Raw genomic sequence first — 20,858 nt, forward strand, 5'->3', positions numbered from 1 at the left:
TTATTAGTCTAAACCTTACTAACTTCATCATCTCGAAATCATCACACGTCGGTAACTGCGTCCGAAAAACAGTTGATCAGAATGTGATCATCCATTGTCCGATGATCAAAAAATGGTGCAAAACAGGGCGAAATCGACCGTGACGAATCAACAGCCAATTTGGTCTGGAGAATACCAATTTCACCGCTGAGCAGCACTTAATCATCAGCTGATGTTTAACTACGGTTGGTGAATACGGCCGTAAAACTATCATCCCACAAAAATTATTGTTACGCCATTTTAAGACTTAAAAAGCTACAACACTGATCTTTTAAATGATATCAATTTAATTGGCATTCAATCTTACAATTCTCCCATGATTTTAACAAATGTTTTGAAATATATATATTTTTTTTATGTTTGATGACATTATTGCAATGGAAATCAAATTTCATTATTGCATCAAATCAATTAATCACATTATTTTTTTCATTGTTTTAGCAATGGTCGGCAAAATTTTCTTTCGGCCAGCTCTTGAACGCAGAATCAAATCTGCAATGAACGGCGCAAAAAAAAATCCGAAAATTTTATTATGGAAATCGAGCACAATATGGCAGCTGTTTCTTTTCTGACATGCGCAGTGTTTCTTTTCTGACATGCGCAGTGTTTAGATTGAAAATTTGCCTTAGGGTTGTTGGCGGTAGTATTGTAGTGGCGTTTTTTTTTTTTGTTCTAATTAAAACTTAGAATAAGGTATCTTTAAAATTCAAAATGGACTCTACAGAGTCACGGTCTCTTGACTGGAAAATTTGTTTCAAAAAAATATTAGCTCCTCACCTTTTGAACACCACTAATATGGAAGAGCAAAATGATGCTCCTCATCCTTTGAACGCGTATAATGGCGAAGAACAAAATGGTGTGCAGGATAATACTGTAAATTCAGAAAATGATAGAGTCAACAGCATTTCCATTCTTAAAAATTCTGAAGATGTAGAAAAGAATCATTTCATCAACAAGAAAAGAATTTCATCAATCACGGCAGGCGCTGCACAGGTTAATAATAGAGCTCAATCATTCATCGAGGCTTTTCGTCACTGTCGCCATTCTGACTTACCCGATAGAGAGTACAGTGATTCTGAAAATGATGAAGAAGAAGAAATTGCAAAAATAGTTGCTGCTGATGCTGAAGAATTGGCAAAGAATTTTAAAATACTTAAATGTAAGAAAACAGACAGTACTCATAACCCACCGAAGTGGAAACATGCTTTCAAAAAAGTATTAGACCCTACATATTTTTTAAAGCCCACTGAAAGACCAGTAACACCACTAACTCTAGAGGAGGTATTTCACTCATTAATTTTTTTCTTCATTTAAGATTTTTCCATTAATTTAAATCCTTGTTTTGCCTAAAATTGTTAGTAAAATTTTCTGATATTAAAAGAATCATATGAAATGTTAAGTGTTGATGTGTTAATATTTCTACATTTTCTTATGTACAAAATATATAGAGAGGAAATTTGATAAATATAAAAAAACAGTTGACATTTAACTCTAAAAATGTTTGTAATTTTAACATTTTAGATCTATCTCAATTCTCCATTCTTTATATTCATTCATATAAAATTCATTCTACAATTTCGATTCTATAAGAATATAGAATTTTGATGTGCAATTACTTTTACTCTTATGACAATAAAAAATTAAAATTGATGTAAACAAATATATCTTCATAATTTTTTCTTTCCCTCGTCAATTTACTTGCTTATTATTATTAAAGTATAAATAAAAAGTTTTTGATTTGGATTGTATTCCTACTGTATTATGGATAGTGATGCATACATTAAAAGGCACACAGGGTAAATACCAAAATTTCACCCTTTCTTCTATTATTTTGAAGTGTTGTCCTTATTTTTTTCTGATCCGATATACTGAGGAGTGCAAAGATTGAAATTGTAACTAAACCAAATTAATAATATATAAAATATTTTGGATTTAATATGTTTTAAACATTACAAATAACTTCACAGTGATCATTACGTGTGGGCAGCTTTTGAATATAAAATATGTCTTTAGAATATTTCAAAAAATGTTTGGAAAGCTAGTTTTATAAAATCAGTTGGAATGTTTTATGCTAAAGCTGCACAGAAAAGTTTATCCATTCTAATTTTAATAATTTAATTAAAACTAAAATAAAAAGTCAAATAGTAGTGTGAAACTTTTATGTATTAGAGAAATACAAATAAAAAATTATTTATATTTATATGTGGAAAATAAAAATGTACAAATATTTTAATTCATCAAAACAGATTATATATGCAAATAATGATGAAAAAGTTAAATTATTACTTTTTTTCACTTAAGCATTGTATGGAAACTCTGAATATTGAAATAAATTCTTTGTTAAAACATATAAAATTTTTCAAAAGTCTAAATAATTAAGTTTATATCTATAATGATGTACAGAATTATATCAAGCATATCGTTAAATTTATATATGAAAGTTTACAATTAATAACATTTTGTAATATATCTGGGATTCTGCGATAAAGTTAAAATGTATTTCAGGACTAAAAAAATATGCATTTAAACAATAGATGAATTAAAATTAACATGGTATTAATTTATCTATGACATGTAAAATTGCACTTCATTATAATTTTAGTAAAATTTATTTATATGCATTTAAAGAGCATATATTACGTATGAAAAATTTTGAAAGCTTTAGGTATTAGAAAACTGAATCACAGGCTTTTTTCCCCCTTTGTTGTACTGAAGCTCAGAGATATGAAAATATAAGTTTTTTTTTATTTATCTAAAAAAATTGTGTACTTGCTCTTGATATTGCTGTCTTCAAAAGTATCAACTGAGCTGTCTCTCATAATTTAAAAGTAAAGAAATAAATTTAAGAATGTGTGTGTGATAAAAATAACCATTTGATGTTTGGTTATTATATCTATATCGTCTTAAATCGTAGTATAAATTTTTGTTGCTTATAATTTCCATGATACACTTTCACGTTTATTGAAAATTATTTGAGGTTCTTATTCAAAAGCATTAGTCCAGATACCATAAGGTCAGTCATTCAGAATACTATTGACCTTTTTTTTTTCTGATAGAAATTTCAAGAAATGAAAATTAATGTGATCTTTCGGGCTTATTTACATCTAGTCTGGCCCTGCGATCCCTCTCCTCCTTTTTCTACTCGTACTCCAATTAAAAAATAAAATTTAGTTTTATTATGAGTATTTTCCATTCATTATTTTATCTTGAGAAACATGATTTTGTTATATCAATCATAAATATACCTTCTAATATTCATGATTCAATTTTTAAGGGAAGGTTAGTTTCAGAAACTGCTCTGACTTATAAGTTGCAGAGTGTATTAAGTCATTGTTTTTTAATTTATCAGTGATGATCCATTTTTGCCTTTTTATACATGATATTCTTAAGTTAGTACTACAATTACTGTATCTTTTTAAAATTTTGAAGAGTAGTTTCTTAGTTGAAATTATTTCTTCATTAAATAGCGAATGTCAGTTTAATTTTTCTAATAATGTATTATGTTCTGCAATTGATCAAGTGAGTGTAGCTGTAAGAGGAGATACATTTTTGAAAGCTTTACATTCCAGAAAAGAAATATATTATAAAGTTATATACATTTCATTCAAGATTATCAATAAGCTGTTTTTAAAATGTTTGAATGTATAATGAATAGATCTCCTTTTATGCATCAGTAAAAAAATATTGTTTTGGCACAGAAATCTAGTATGTATGAAAAAAAATGAAACATGTTATTTGTTGCCCTTCCATCAGAAAAATTTAGGTGATTGTGATATTGTTCTCGTTGAGTACATACATTTATTTCGTGAAGCATGTAGATGATAGTTATCTATGTTTACTCTGTTTCAAGATTTTAATGTTAAAAAATTAGATTATTTGAGCATTTTTTTAAAATTCTTTATTTAAAGACATTAAGTGCACAAAACTGTGGAAAGTTATGAAAATTATTTTTATTATATATTTCATGTACTAATTTAGTTCATTTATATTGATGGCCCGTTTTAAAGAAAAACTACAGCTATTTTTGGACAGAACTCATAATTTTGAACCTCAATTAGATGGCAAAGGCAAAACCTGAGCTGGTGCATTCCTTCCAACTTTTGTAGAATTTTTCACCCCATTGGATTTAATATGCTTCAGAATGGTTCTTCGTTGGTGTTGGATCTCAAGTTCGGAACCCTTTGATCCTGTAGTCGAGATCATATCACCAGGCCTTTGTAGTCCTTTCTCATGTAGAAACTTCTGAAGAAAGAAGTTTCACCATTGAGAAAAATATTGATGAGAGAAATTTAAATGAAATATCTAATTTCGCAATGTATAGTCTATGACCACAGAAAGCAATCCGGGGGAATCCACTCAGTAAGTATTAATTCAGACCATTCAAAATATTGCATATTTTTTAAGAAACAGATGGCGAATAAAATAGCTTCTAATGATATATAAAGTAATAATCTGGTTTCTTGATGTCTTTACAAAAAAATGAAATTTATTTTAGATAAGAGAAATTGCTGAAATTAAATATAAAGCTATATTATTATTCAACAAGTCAGAAGTTTTTCATTATCAAAATCTAAGAGAAGGAAAAAGCTATTAGGTGGGAAATTGAAAGTGTTTGAAGAAATAAAAAAAAAAAAAAAAAAAAAAAAAAAATACAAATTTCAGTACATATTTAGTAAAATTAACATTTTTTTAATATTCAAGCTTTGTTTACTTATGTTTGTAAGCTTTTTACAAGGAACTGAAATGTTAATAAAGTAGTGGTATAGTAATTTTTTGTAACATTATGAACTCTAGTGTAAAGAAATCATTTTAAATATACAACAAAAATTCTTTATTAAAATTTTCAAACAAAACTTGTGTAAAAGACATTTTTAACTTAGTTTAATGTTGGTGAAACACAAAAAATAATTATTGGTAATATTTTATGTTTAAAACTGAATACTTAGTTAATACATAACTTGTTTTTTGTTTCACAATATATGATTCTATTATCAAAAATATCTTTATATTGGTTCTTATTTTGCTTTAAAGGTGCTTAAAAAGTGCCAATAAAGTGCTTGTTTTTTAAGATAAAGTTTGACTATGCACCCAAGATAACTCTTATTGAAAGATTAAAAAATTTATGCAACCTCTTGTTATGCTGTTGTTGTATGTTTGTGGCTTCGGGAGAATCTAAAAATGAAGCTATTTCTTTTCACATAAATCTAAAAGATTTAAATTCTCTGATATGAGTTTTGCATAATTTATTCTGCTTAATGCTTAAAATAACAATCAGCAGTAAGCCATAGATTTAATAAGCCACTATTCCCAATAAGGGATGCCCATTACCTTAGAAAACCTTTAATTTTCTCTCACTTTGCTGAAACTGTTTTAATTTTTAAAAATCTTGGGAATACAAACTTTATTTTCTTTAAATATAATGAATTGATAGTTTAATTTTTTGTCCCAGCACACTTGCCTGCCTGCCCCTCTCTAGTTACACCATTGATTATGGATGTATATCTCGTTGGCCTATATAGGCCTGCGACCCTATGTTTTCTGATAATTTTTCATCTACTTAATGCCTATTATCCTTGCTCTGAATTTATCTTTCAAATTTGACAACGCTCTCTACGAACATTGGTACTAATGTTCCAGTGATGTTTTCTGGTTCCCCTTTTAGTTTTTCTTGAATATTTTTAAAACTCCCCAGTTCTCACACTACACCCTTATAACAAATTATAGAATATAAAATTCCTTAGATTTTCAATCTTTTATTTTTCATCAAGTTTTTAATGTGCTTTCACTTAGAGAAAAATTCATCGTTGAAACACCATTTGTTATTTTTTTTATTAATTTTTTACAGTTTCCAACAGTCCTCCGACTCCCTATATTTTTGCGATTTTTCACCTACTAAACGTCGTTTGGGACCTCATGTTGTATGGTGATTCTTTATCCTCTTGATGCCTACTATCACCCCTCTGAATTTGTCGGTGGAATTCGGCAACACCCTATATATATATATACACATATATTGCTGCGAATTTATAATGTTGCTTCCCAGCGTAATCGATTTCATCGTTAGACAGTTTTATGGTCAGATCTGGTGGATGCTGAACCAATGCCGGATCAATGACCTCCTGCCTTGGCGACAAAATGAAAAATTCTGGAATCCCCACGAATTTTGGTAATAGGTCCATAAGGTCGTGATTCCACTTTTTTTTTTATTTTTTTTTATTTAATCAATTTAAAACTGATGAACTCGGCAGGTTCTCGTGCTCTGAGCGGAGGGATAGTGCTTGTAAGCCCCTTAATACTTGCTACATTCTTTTAATGATACCTAAATTTCCCTTTCCTAAGTCCGCACATGTCAAAAAAATTACTATCAAAATCTCATTGTAAAACTACTGAAGGGAAAAATTTCTGTCTTTTATTTTTTTGCACTTGTATCACGATCTAAACGGACGTTAACTTATCATCGCTTCTTCCATGTTCATATATTTCTCCCATAATGAAATTAATTAAAGTTTTAAAAGTTTCTTCTATTAGGTCACACAACTGCAAAAATACAAGGTGGCCATAAAATAACTTTTCCTGTTTAGAGGCATCTACAGCTAAAACAAATGATCGAAATGAAACCACATTTCATATACAGATCGTGGAAGGCATGGGAAGATGAATTCCGCAGGAAAAATAATTAGTACTAAATGTTGCCGATAGGTGAAATATTGGCGCTGCTGTCACGTACGAAGGAGGAAATTTGCATATCGAGGTGGATTATGTAAAATTCCTACTGAGTGCGTGATAGCAGCGCCATGCGTTCTTTGTAAAAGGGAAGTGTAAACGACCTGATAGCAGTACATTCTTGACTATTGATTTGTTCTGGACTGTTTGTGTTTGACTGTTGATATGTGCTTAATATGGGCCCTACCTTTTCTGATAAAACCGTTCTACACTAGACAGTGTAATGCCGTGGCTGCTCGGAAGCAAACCTATATGTCTTGAAACAGAACATAAGATGGGCTATTATGAACATTGAGACTGGCAGTTTACACGCAGCAATGGAGAATCTCCTACACTGTATGCAATATATTGTGCACTGGAAAATTCAGAATATTGAAAATGTTACATGGCGTCCAGGGAACCTTAATAATGATGAATAAAAGATTATTTTCTGTGAGTTTCATTTATTCATTCATAAATGTACTCCTACAAAGCCAATATTTCCCCTATTGACAACTTTTGATACTTTTTTTTTTTTTTTTTTTTTTTGCGGAATTCACCTTTCTATGGCTTCCACAATCTGTATATCAAATGTGGTTTCATTTCGTTCATTAGTTTTAACCGCAGATGCCACCAGACAGAAAGTTAATTTATGGCCACCTTATATATTTACCCACAGACACGTAGAGATATTTCAAAAATATCTTGCACTCGGAACAGGAATTAATATCACTGATACATTTTATGACATGATACATATGCAAATTTCATCCTTTCATAAAATGAATTATGTATTTTAAATTTTAACAAAATCGTCAAATATTTAAATATAGTTATGCTTTCACTACATAATGGAATATATTACAAATAGGTATCATCATTTTTATTCATATATTAGATTATTTTATTTTATAGACATGCTTTACATGTCTTTATGTCTTTGTTGTTTACATGGGAACGGCAACAAATCTTCATCCTTTTGGAAGACCTTAGTAATAATAAAAATACCTGCAGTTTTCTGATATATTATTGATTTAGATTTTTTCCCTAAAGAATATTCTTTTCATGTGTAATTATTTTTTATCATTTATCTTCTCTCTACTTTTTTAAGTTCAAATGTTCAATAATTAGAAACAAAAAGTGAAAGAATGAACTAACCAATTCAATATAAATTGAATTTTTTGCAAATATTGAGTATTTATTTCTAATTTTAAAAAAGTTTAAAAGGCTAACTATCAATATATTTATATAAGTGTTGAAAATAATATTAAATTATGTTTTTTACTAGAACTTGTTAAGCTGCTTATTTTAAAAGACATATTAATATATATTGCAAATAAATGTAATTAAAATTATCTTTGTACATTTTTATTTATGAAAATTGCATTTATGCAATTTGTATAACTTTGTAGTACAATACATAGCATTTGATGTGCAATTTTTCAGTACTTTAAAAGAAAAATCATATGAAATAAATATTCAATGAGTTATCTGATATTCTATCTCAATTTAAATCCTAATTATTTTTCTAATTTTATCTCAAATTACCCATGTTCACTTCATTCTAAAATGATCTCTTATTTCCTGATCCACTTCCCACTTTTTTTTATTTAATTATTTCTCACACACACTAACTGAAACATTTAAAATTGCTGATTCCAACATTCCCACACTAGGAACAAGTAGATAAAAATCCTTATCACCTGCACATCCTTTTAAAAAGATAACCTAAATCCCCTTGACGAAGTCAACACATGGTAAAGAAATCCCTAACATAATCTCATTGTAAAATCACTGAAGGGGAAAATTATGTGTATAAATATTTGTACATAGGCGTTTTATTTTATGACACTTTCTTTGTTTTAAATAAATTAGGAGCTTGTTTAATTGACTGCATATTAAGAAAATAATTTTAATCTCAACCATATGTAGACAAATTTTACCATTGAAATATCTTCAAAACGAAAGAATTTATTTCTGTATTAAGAAAGATCCTGTGGCATTCTGGTATCATTGAAGAACAACTTTGTTCTTGAATTAATTCTGTTCAAATTACTGTGAAGTCATATTATTTTGTTGTGTACTTTAGTTTTAACCTTTTCATGTCTAACAGACTTCGAAATAAAATATTTACATATTGAAATCCATACAAGTTTTCAAATTTTTGTGTGGAAGAATAAAGTTCTAATTATATTTTGTATCTAGCTATAATCTTTTATAACATTGTGATGAAATATGAAAGCTTTCTTTAACTTATAAGTACAATTTATTTTTAAAGCTTGACGGAGATTATAATCCTCTGGAAGACGATGACGAACTTTCAGCTTGTTCTGTGTCGGAAAATTGTGATGAAGAGGTAACGAAATTTTACCATCCTTTCTATTTATAAAATGAATGAACATTTTATTGTATCAGAATCTCTTTTATCTTTAATTATAACTCTGTTTGGAGATATGATTAATTAAAATTCCTTTGGGTTAATTCTGTTTTCTTTGTTTTAAGGATTATACCAAAAGACTTTACTAAAGACTTACCAAAAGATTTTAAGGTGGTGTTTTTCTTTTTTTTTTTCAAATCCACTTGCACACGAACAGTTTGCAAAGATATTTATTTTTCGATCTGACTTGAAAAAATGCCATGCTAAAATTAATTTAATTAGTAGCAGTAATGGAACCAAGATAATTTCAGAGTCATTATAGCCTCCAATATCATGATTACTTCCCCTTCCGTCTTCTTTTTAATCAGATTGATTTTTTCGCGCGTTTTTATTACTTTTTTAAAGTTAATCAAATTGTAAAGTTTTTCCGTATGTATGTGTGTGTGGATTTGGAAAGGTGATAATAAAAAGCATATAAATATTTGTGTGACTAAATGCATCTTAGGTTTGTTAAAGTGCAGGACTTCCATGAAGTGGATATTAAAAGTACTTTGGACTATAAGCTGGAAATTTTACTAAGATTCATCATGTTTGAGTGAAAACCATTTATAAACTGTTCAAGTTCATATTTTCAAATTGTCAACAATATTTAATCCTTTATATCCTGACATTACTTGAAACTACTTTAATCATTTTTATAATTTCATGATGGTATTATTCTCAAGAGCTTGAAGAACGTAGTTCTGACTGCAGGGGGGAGTATTGTACCTTTGACCACTTCTGTTTGTTCTGGTAGTAAGTAACAAAATTTGTAGGCGTGTATGCTTAGTATAAAGATAATCTACTAATTACTTAATTTAACTTGTTGTTATTTTAAGGAAATGCATATTTTAATGAGTAAAAATATTTATCTGATTTCACTACTATAAAGTAAGTATTACAAACATAGCCTTTTGCCTTATAGCACTTTTTTGATACAATCAAGAAATGATATTAGTGTATGCATACTCTATATAGACTTATTTTGTGCAAACTATGATTTTCCTGTTTTGAACCAAAAATGAGTTATAAAAGCTTAAATATGAAACTGTTCCTTGTTGCATGTTTGATTATCATAATGTGTTATTCTTTTGACCAGGTCAGAAATACAATATTTCTTATTTAGAAGAAACTAGGTATACTTCAAGATCATTTTCTCAGATTGAAATGAAGATGGTAACTTGTGTATGCCATCTCTATTTGACGTTATAAAGTCTACCATATTTGAGTTTTTTTTAATAATTTCTCTATTATTTGAGAAACTTTGAGCTTATTTAAAATTAAAATGATGAGGTGCTCGAAAATCCATATTCAATACGAATTGGAGGGATAAAATAATCAATCTTAATTTTGCTCAATGGGTTCGAGAAGTTCCGCAAAATTCATTTATTTCATATTGCTCGCTTTATAAGAAAATAATAAGCCTAAGTATTATGAGAAAACAGGTAATTACAATTCATGCTAAAAGAGGAAAACAAACGAGACTGCATGCCAGCTCAAACGGGCCATCATTGTTGTTGGACTTGGTATCTATAGCCCTGTTTCGCCTCGAGTTCTGCGCATTTTGTCCTCTTTCCCGCACTTGTCGTTTTCCGAGGTTCTTTGATGCCTGTTCATTTTACTGACAGTTTGTGGTAAGCTTCAGATCAGCGTCAGAGGCGAGAGTGGTCCTGCAATGGGTCAGATGACAGATTTACGACCATATCTGTAAAGGCAACTGGCCGTCGGAACATATTTTAAAATTTGTGAATTTTAATTTGTGTGAAAGCAGTATCCAATAATCCAGCTAGAAGTTGATTAATGATAAGAGCACTTATTGTGATCTAAAAACCTACTTTGAATTGTAAGTTTTCTTGAATTAACTGAAATAGATGTGTTTTTAGTGCTTGTCACCTAAGCATCAGCAGCGGTAAGCAAGAAAGTTGTTGCGTTTTTGGGTTTATAATAGTGGAAATATTTTAATCAAATTAATCATTGCATTTTTTCAGTTTAAAATATGTAACTCTATTGTCCTAGAATTTTCTCCAAAAACATACTTAAAGCTTGTTTTTATTCAATAAGTCTGAACACACACGAATAATTTTTTTTTAATGAAAGATTTTAGTAAATAATGTCCTCTCCTGACTATTATTCCTGCTAAAATTCTCTTTATATGCAGGAAATCCAATGTTCAGTAATTATTAGGCACAGAAGATCACCTTGAAGCATACCTGTTTGGTACTCATTCTTAACATGTGAATTGTCATATGAATTATATTTAATATATGCTATTTTTGATAACCGTGCTTTTTGAAACACGTAACTTGCATGTCTCTGTATTCCATTTTTGCAATATAATTCTGTGGGCATGCAAAAATTTTTTTTTTCCCTTGCGTAATAAATTTTAGGCTTGAGGAGGAAGATAGAGAATTCCAACTTTTGTATCAAGGTTGTTCTAGAGATACTTTATAGGATTCTAGTCCATAAAGAATGATGGTCTCTTAATTTCACACAGTCCCCTGATTAATAAGATAATAATTATGGCAAACCTATTTCGATGTGGTCAAGAATTATCATTAACAGTAAGATCTTGTATATTGATTAAGAATTTCATCTTCATACCTTTTATTGTTCAAGGGTCTTTGAATAAAACATATACAAAATAATGTGGTTCTAGAAAGGGACCCAAGCTCATGTATTTATACCACTTTCTCTATAACTGATTCTTTAAAAATTAAATTAATGGAAATTGAATATCAGAATCATTGGTTAGCATCAGCGCAGTACAGTCACACAACAAAACACTTGACTGTCATTCTTGTCTTGTGCCGACAAACTGTTTTCTTACCCAATTATATTAGACATGTTTCTAAATATAGTTTAAAAGGGACAGAGATTAATCTTGCATGTAGGTTATGAAAATGAAGATATTTTTCATGATTAGAGAAAAACTTCGTCCTTTTTCCTCAAAATGATTTTTCTGTACAGAATTTGTAGTTTATGACCTGTGGCAGAATTTGCTGTTTCAAACCAATTAAAAGACTGATGGATCATATTGTTAGAGGCAAAAAACTATCTAACAGCATTTAGTTTGTGATGAACTGGAATAATGTACAACGATTACTTTAACTTATAGGAGGTTATTATCATTATAAAAATGTCTTTTCTCTAATTAAACGAATGATTTTATAAAAAGAATAAATAATGTATTATAGATTTTGGGGACTTTTTTAATCTCAAATATAGAACAAAAATATTTTTTTCTTTGTAAATCTTTTTGTTAATTGTGGTATAAAATAATGCTACTAAATAATAATTCTGTGAATTAACTCAAAGGTTCTTCGGATTGGGGGCATTAAGGGGATCAACCAGAAATTGAGGAAAGTCAAACAGATATTTATTCTCTCCTTTTTACAAAAAACAGGTAATGATTTGAAACTTTCGACAATACTTATATTTGTTTTGAACAATACTTCCTGCATTTTCCTGAAAATAGCACTTTAATTTGGGAAGATATTAAGGTTCGTTTAAACAATCCCAAATTGACACCTGAGTTTTATTTGTTTGTAAAATGTGGAGGTGTAAATGAAATTAAAAATTATCATTCAGATCATACAGCATAATGTGGAAAAGTGTAAGTTAAGATTGATATTAAAATCTAAATCTATAGCTGAAATTCAATTACTCTCATAGAGAAGCCAAAATGACGAGGATTTTCCCACAAAGTGGTATTATTTAAACTTGAACAATCGAATATTTATACTGAATTCTGTAAAAGTTTGGAAATATAGTGAATATCCTTACATACTTAAAATCAAATATCTAACATAAATTGCAGATAATTAAGTTTAAAAAATAACAAAATTATTTTATTATTTGTTATTATATGCACAAATGTTAGAATTCTTACATTCTGTAAACTGATTTACACTTTTATTAAAATATCTAGAATTGAAATGGTAAGACTATTACTCTGTATTTTCTGCTCACAAATTTTATTAAGTTTCTTCTGCTGATTTGTAGAATTTACAATAAACTTCAGCCCAAAGCAATGTTCCAAACCATTCGCAAAGCCGTGAATTTCAATGGTTGTTGCCTTTTCAGTTGCAACTCGTCTTTTATAATACTTTCCAGCTCAGCTAGGATCTGATATTATTCTAAACACTTGATTTTTTGAAGTGGAGGATTTCAAGCAATTTTTAAACACCATAGGGCTTATATACAAGGTGATCAAAATTAAAACCTCTACTCTGAGCTCTCTATACAGCGAACTACTCAGTGTAAAGACTCCAAAATTTCTGAACATACTATTCAAGACGTGGAGAAACGGATTACACGAAAAAAAGAAATTAGTTCCAGAAACACCGATAAATGGCGCTGTACAGCAGAAAATATGCTGAAAATACACAAATAGTCACACACACGCACACACAAAAAAACGCGTCATGGAATTTTTCCCTTCTAATTTCTATAGCAGATATGAAAAAAGTGAATAAATTTAAAGTGTCATTGTAACTGCAATTTCGCACTGTAAGCACAAAAATTTGCATAAACCTTTATTTTGCTGCTATTGTTCTGAGCATAAAACAGGATAAAGCCTGGAAAATTTCATTCTTATCAGCGTTAGCTTCGCGCTTTACTTGTGAAGTTGTTTTATAAAAGCCAAAGAAATGCTACAGCTGCGCTTCGAGAGTTTCGACAATTTGAGAATTTACGCAGAAGACCAGGAGTTTTTTAAAAAAAAAAAAAAAAAAAAAAAAAAAACCACCCGAAAATTTTGTTGTATCCAAAGTGCAACAGCACCAATGTCTTGATTCAATTACCTTTATGCAAGATGGAGCGCCTCCACACATTAGATTCTGTGTACAGCAGTTTTTTCAGAAACATTTTACTAATGATAGAGTAACTAATCGCTCGTTTCAGGCAACTTAACCACCTCGTTCTACACATTTTAATCCCTGTGATTTTTGGCTTTGGGGATACTTAAAAAATCTTGATTATCGAAGACATCTAGTAAGCTTGGCAGATTTGAAAGACAGTATCAATCTGCATGTGAGAAGCATCTCAATCGATCAATTACGATCCGCAGTAGAACACGCTGTCCACAAAAGGCAGATTTTACATCTTGAAAAGGGGAACCGTATTAAGTAGTTTCCCCTGCATCGATAAGGAATGTTTGATATGTTCGAATAAAATGTGTTACAAATATGTATTTTGTGTCTTCAGCGCCATCTGTGGGTATTTCTGGAAATATATATATATATATTTCGCAAACTCCTTTTCCCGATGTTTTGAATCGTATGTTCAACAACCCTTTACACTGAGTAGTTTGCTGTATAAGAGAGTTCAGAATAGGGGTGTTTTAATTTTGATCACCTTGTATATAGCGACTCCACCTTTTGCTGCCGTGACGACTGTTACACTATGAGGAGGGTTATCCACTAATTTTTGCAGTGTTTCTACAAGGATTGCATACCATTCTTATTTTTAAAAAAATGGAAAGTGTTTGGAATATTTCTGATATGGATTGAATTCCGATCAATGTATGAGGCAATCAAATTTCTCAATAATTATAGGATGAATTGGAATTCGACCTAGACTATAACATCGCACATTAACAGGGCTTTTCAGTTGTTGAATTTTACAAGAATGGTGTGCAATACCTGTAAACACATTCTAAAAACTGGTGTATAGTATTCTTCATAGTGTAGCAGTGGACATTGCAGCAAAAGGTGGAGTCACCTTACATTACTAACTGATACATTTGCAGAATACCCAAAAAATAAAAATGACCGGGTACTTTTAATTATATTGTAATTCAGTTAACAGAATGTAAGTAATATATCTATAAATAATATAGTAATTCGTTGTTATTTTTGTTGCCTAATTTATTGCAATTTAAACTATATATTTAATTTATGAATGTGAAAGGGTATTCAGTATGTTACTAACCTTCTGTAGAATTCAGTATAACTATTCGATTGTTCCAAGTTTAAATAATATCAGTTTGTGGAAATCCCTCTTTAATTTGACTTCTTATTGAGAGTAACTGAAATTAGCTCGCTGGAATGCCAACGCCTTTCTAAATCTAAATGATATTCAACTGGATTTTTTTATATAAATAAGTTGCCCTATATATCGGGCTTTGAAATTATGAAAGGAAAAATGTTATATTTCGCGTATCCGCAGTTTAAAATAATTTACTAAAAATAAACATATATCATCGAACATTTACAGAAATGGATTTAGATTTTAATATGCTTTTCTTTCGCTTTTCCTCATTATGTAGTATAATTTGGTGAATAATTTGCAAGTGTTGCTTAATTTGATTGAAATCTCCGCATTTAATAAAATAAAGGAAAAATTTGGTATTTTTTAAATAAACCTTTATATCTTTCCAAATTAAAGTGTTATTTTTATGAATATGCAAGAGGTTTTGTTCGAATAAATGCTTTAAATAATTATCTATGTTTTGTAAAAAGGAGTGAGAAAAATCTTATCTTCACCAATTTCTAGTCTATTAAATGTCCCCAGGATTGAATCTTCATGGTAAAATGTGAATGAAAGTGTATTTCATACATGGTTGAAGTTCTAAAAACAGTTCTTTTAACCTTTTAAGGATAGCGAGATGAAATCTACCGAAAATACCTCGTCATCTCCTAAGAGACCGAAAAAGGTGCCTCCTCCTGGTGGATTTGTTTGTGTAAACAAGATTACTGCTAAAGATTTATTGAAAAGACCCCCTATAATTCCAAGTGAGGGTTATTGGGACGATGATTTAATATGGTGATTCACTTGTGGCATTATTTCTGTATATTAGTATCATTTTCCTTTTTAAGTACTCTTTTGTTTATTGGTACTTGTCAATTTGTTAATGTTGTCATTGTCATTAATGTGTCGAATACATTATTGTAGTATTCTGTATCATCTATCTTCGTAAGTGCTATTTCATTTATTGGTGCTTGACAATTTCTTGATGCTGTCTTTGTCATTAATGTGTTGAATGCATTATAGTAGCATTCTGTATCATCTATCTGTAATATTATTTCATTTATTAAATATTATTTTTTTATTGGTCTTGTCAATTTGTTAACGATATTTTTATCATTAATGTGTTGAATGCATTATTACAGTATACTGTATCATCTATCTTTGTAAGTGTTATTTCATTTATTGGTATTTGTTAATGATGTCTGTATTATATGAATTAAGTCATTTCATTCATATAATTTTTTTTTGTGTGTGTGTGTGTGTCATTTGTTATTGTGTCTCTGTCATTGGCTTAGTATCCTTGCAAATTTCTGAATATCATGTTATATTTTTCATACTTAGGTTTACTCCATAGTATAGCATTTTGAGTTAGTTATAATACTATTCTTTGCCTTGGGGTCCTTTTATTTACTGCTTACTATGTGATTATTTCTATACCTGATATAAATTGACACATTAAATTAGAAAAAAAAATTGGTCTATACTTTAAAGAAAACTAAAATTGCAACCATTTTGTGCTTGTGCAATTCAGTTGAGTTCATTAGCCCTGTGTTTAATTTAGATTCAAGGATACAACTAAAATGAAAGCATCACAGTATTTGTGTTCTTAAATTTTTTTTATATTTTATGTTAATTCCTTATAGTAATATCTGGAATGCAAAGAAAATGTGGCTTATACCCATTGGTTTGGTTCCACACTAGGGTTGGAAATGGTCGCCTCATGCATTGAAATCTGGAGGGAGGTATATTTCTTTAGTCCACATTCATCTTTAGTTCACATTCGCAAAAGGGCAGTATCCGAAATTTCAACCAAACACAGATCTGTTATGATATATGACGGAAAAGTAAAATTTAAACAAATGCAGCGTTTCGAGACTCTTTGTGATGTTTTTCAATTTTTTACTTATAAACTTTTAGAAATAAATTGCCCATATTGAAATTATGAAACATAACAAATTACACCAACATTAAAGATTTGAATTGATTTTTGAACAAAATTATTGAGAAATACACATCTTTAGCTTTCAGATTAATGAATTAAAATTTTTGTCATCAATATATAAAAAAGAAGCATTTTAAGCAGAAGTCATTTTAAAAAAAATGATTTCTAATTGGAGTCTGGAGATTTAACCACTGTTATTTTGCCTGTTCTATCTTATTAGATTTGCCACAGAAGATAGAACATTTTTGCATCGATTTAATAATAATCTTAGTTTTAATCAATCTTAATTCAATATTTCCATATATGTATTACTAAACAATTTACCTATCATAACCTTAAAATTAAAAAAAAATAGTTTATCAAATAGTTAAAAATGTTTTAACTGATTTGATTATTTTGCCAAGATTGAAAAAGACAACTTGTATATTAGGAGGTAATTTCAATTTAAACCAACATAAAATGCATTAATACAGAGTAAAATAAATAATCTAATGAGACTATTTTTAAAATGAAATTTCAGCATTGGTGATAAAATTATAATTTCATTAGAATCGGGATTTGGAATTGCAGTCACAAAAAATGCATAAAAAAACGATTCAAAAACCAGCAATAACCTGCAAATATTTGTTTGCATATGCTCTTTTGAATTAAAGGCTCCGACCTTTTGAAGGCTTATCTGTAGTATGGTTGGTTGCAATTAAGAATCCATCCCTCCTCGGTTGCAAAATGAAAGTGCACTTGTGAAATATGCTGGAGCCAGGTCTCAAAATCTGTTTCGTGTATATCAGTGCTCAGCCAGCAACAAATTTCCTACACTTTTACTGTCTTGTTCACAAAAATCTTTCTCCCCTTATTTTTTACTTTTAAATGAACAAACGAACCGTCAGATCACCGGTACCTCATCCTACTATCTTCGATAATAAAACAGATCTAACTCCACAATCTTTGCTCCACAAACTGAAACTCCAAATATATGTATAATGCAGGATATTAATTGCTCATTTCAGTATAATGTCATGACAGAAGAAAATAATGAGGTGTGGCTGGAGATTTAAAATGTCATTTTATACTCTTTGAAGTTAAGAACTCATTTTTTCTGTGCCTTCGTTATAAAATAATTTCTTCAAAATTTTTTTGAACACATTAACTGCTTCTTTTATGCTTGTTCCTTTGCCAGTGAAAATAGTACTAAAATTTTCTCTGTCAGTGAGAAAGTATTTCAATGTGCCAATAAAGGACTCTGTGACTATTTCTAAATTCATTACTCTTTCTAGAAACATTCAAAGATAAAAGGTAGTATTTATCTTAAATAAATATTTCATATAGATAGATATTTGAGTAAGCATATATTAAATGATCCACATAGGTCAATTCGAGCTTTAATAAATACCCTTGAAATGTTTATTCTTGCACTTGGCAAACCTGCCATTACTTGAATTTTACACTATGCACTTACCTTAAGATATAACAACCTCTAATAGCAAATGCTATATCATTTATGATTCAAATTTGATTACGAACATTTATTAAAGTAACTTCAGTACCTGTATGAAGATACAAAAGATAAAAATGATTCATAAGCAAATTGAAAAACAGTTTTTATTCTGTGAGTAGATTAAAGTGTCTTACTCTACCAAGAACACAAAGTATATTTTGATCCAAAAGAATACATTTCTGGAATTAGATAACTATTGTCCCTTTAAAAATTATTTTTTTGTCTAAACAAACAAATTTCACATTTTTCACCTGATATAACAAAGATTTAGCTAATTCTTATGCAGTTAAATCGACTATGGTTATCTGCAGAAGATTTTTTGCATTTTCTGTTAAGGGACAATGGATTCTATTTGACAGTTTTGGGAATTATTCAGTCATTGTTATGAAATTTTTTATGCATATGTATTAAAATAGAAATACGTCACATTTCTTAAAAAACATTTTAAAACAAAATATATTATCTTTAAAAAATTTAAAAGATATATATTTTTTAAAAATTTTAAAACATTCCAGGCATTTTAATTTTTTTTTCTTACTTAATGTAAATTTATTTGGAACAAAACTACATATTATTTTGCAATTCCAATTAAATGCTATTTTTTTAGAAATATATTTATGTACACTTACTGAATTTTCATTGGAATTTTATATTTTTTTCTGAACTAAAATAAAATCTAAATATCTAAAAACTCTCGAAACATAAAAAGCATACCATATTTTCTTTTAATGTTTGACCGAAATCTTTATTATCAATTTCATTTAATTTCTTCCAAACTTAAGACACCTGGAGCATTTCAATTCTACTTAAATCTAATTACAATATCATTTTGAGAAAAGTCATTAAGATGTGTTTTTTTTCTACTTAACCCTTTAAATATTTATTTTATTTAATAATACATTTTATAACACTATTTTACTTGAATATCAATATATATTTTGGTAATGAAATGATAAAAATAAAATTGAATGTTTTTATCCATTTTTCATTATTTCAAAGTCCACTGTCCCCTTAAGTATATTCCTCATGCCTCTTTGAATCATCATGAAAGAAGAGCACATAGTGATGACAGGTTAAACTTCCAGATTTTGTACCATCAGGCACACTGAATTCCCGAATTATTCTTCACTTCTGAGTGGTAATCCATCAAAAAATCATCTGGGCTCTTTATATTGCTCATGCTAATTTGCTAAATTGAAGAAAAATATGACATTTATCTTGGAAGGATGTCCTCTTTAAAGATATGGAAAATGCATTCATGTAAAGGATTATCCACACATTTATAGTTACATAATATTCATTCAGATTTTCCATTTGTAACCCTCAACTGTAAATTCCCAGATTTAAAACAGTAAATATATCGATTCAAAATAACTGGAAATATTCAAGAAAAATAGATTTAGGGATTGTTTCAATTCCAAACTTAGCCAATTGATTTTTTATTAATGCATTCCATCATACAAATTCTCATTTCGATCGTTAATGTGGTAACTTTGCTCTAAGAATATTTAGTGATTTTTTTTAAAGTTCATCACTAGGAGTGATGAAAGATAATTAATGTATTCGAAATTCATGTTTTTATTTGTATATTTGATAACAAATAAGTAACTAAATAATAGTTAAATAGTATTCTAGAGCCATATCATTTGAAAAAGTCAAAAAATCCATAGAGCTTAATCTACAAGCTTAAATCAAAAAGTTTTTAGAGATGCTAAAAATTAAAGGACAAATGTTTATTTCTTGAAACATTCTTGATGATGACATATTCTTGAAAACTTTATTATTGAAACGTAAATGACACAATGCTGTTGATTTACAAGTTCAAGTTTCCACCAAATGATACTTTAAATTATTTTTTTTTATGTTTAATATTTTTTAACCAGAAAGAGTATTAAATGCGGACAATTAATTTACTGAAACATTTTTAAGCTATCATTTCATTTTCTTAAAAAGTATATTTTATCAAATTCTAATCATATTTCATTATTCACATAAGAAAAATGCATTTCTAGTAGTTGTTTTATTCAATAATACACATTCATTTACATATTTAACACTATCAATTCGTACTTGTACAAAAATTTGCTAATGTTTTTTTATTATTTAAAAACTTTACAGATCATTTTTATAACTGTTCACAAATATTCGTTTGAAATGTAAGCTGCGTAAAAGTGTTCGATGCATTGATTTTTTTTCCATGTCCCTACATTCATTATAAAAAAGATATATATATATAAAATAATATAAAAACAAATGAAAATATAACAAAAATTACTGCAACAGAAAAAATATTT

At 28.9% G+C, this 20,858-nt stretch overlaps 1 protein-coding gene across 1 annotated transcript; it reads left to right on the plus strand.

Annotated features, from left to right (window-relative positions):
* Nucleotides 1–640: 640 nt before the first annotated feature.
* LOC129958404 (uncharacterized) lies at nt 641–18,318 on the plus strand. The gene is made up of 3 exons (XM_056070872.1): nt 641–1,320; nt 9,020–9,097; nt 15,756–18,318. The coding sequence occupies exons 1-3, from the start codon at nt 751–753 to the stop codon at nt 15,924–15,926; spliced, it is 819 nt and encodes a 272-aa protein (XP_055926847.1). The 5' UTR covers nt 641–750; the 3' UTR covers nt 15,927–18,318.
* The last annotated feature ends 2,540 nt before the right edge of the window (nt 18,319–20,858 follow it).

This window comes from Argiope bruennichi, chromosome X1 (genome assembly GCF_947563725.1).
Source record: "Argiope bruennichi chromosome X1, qqArgBrue1.1, whole genome shotgun sequence".
Lineage (NCBI taxonomy): Eukaryota > Metazoa > Arthropoda > Arachnida > Araneae > Araneidae > Argiope > Argiope bruennichi.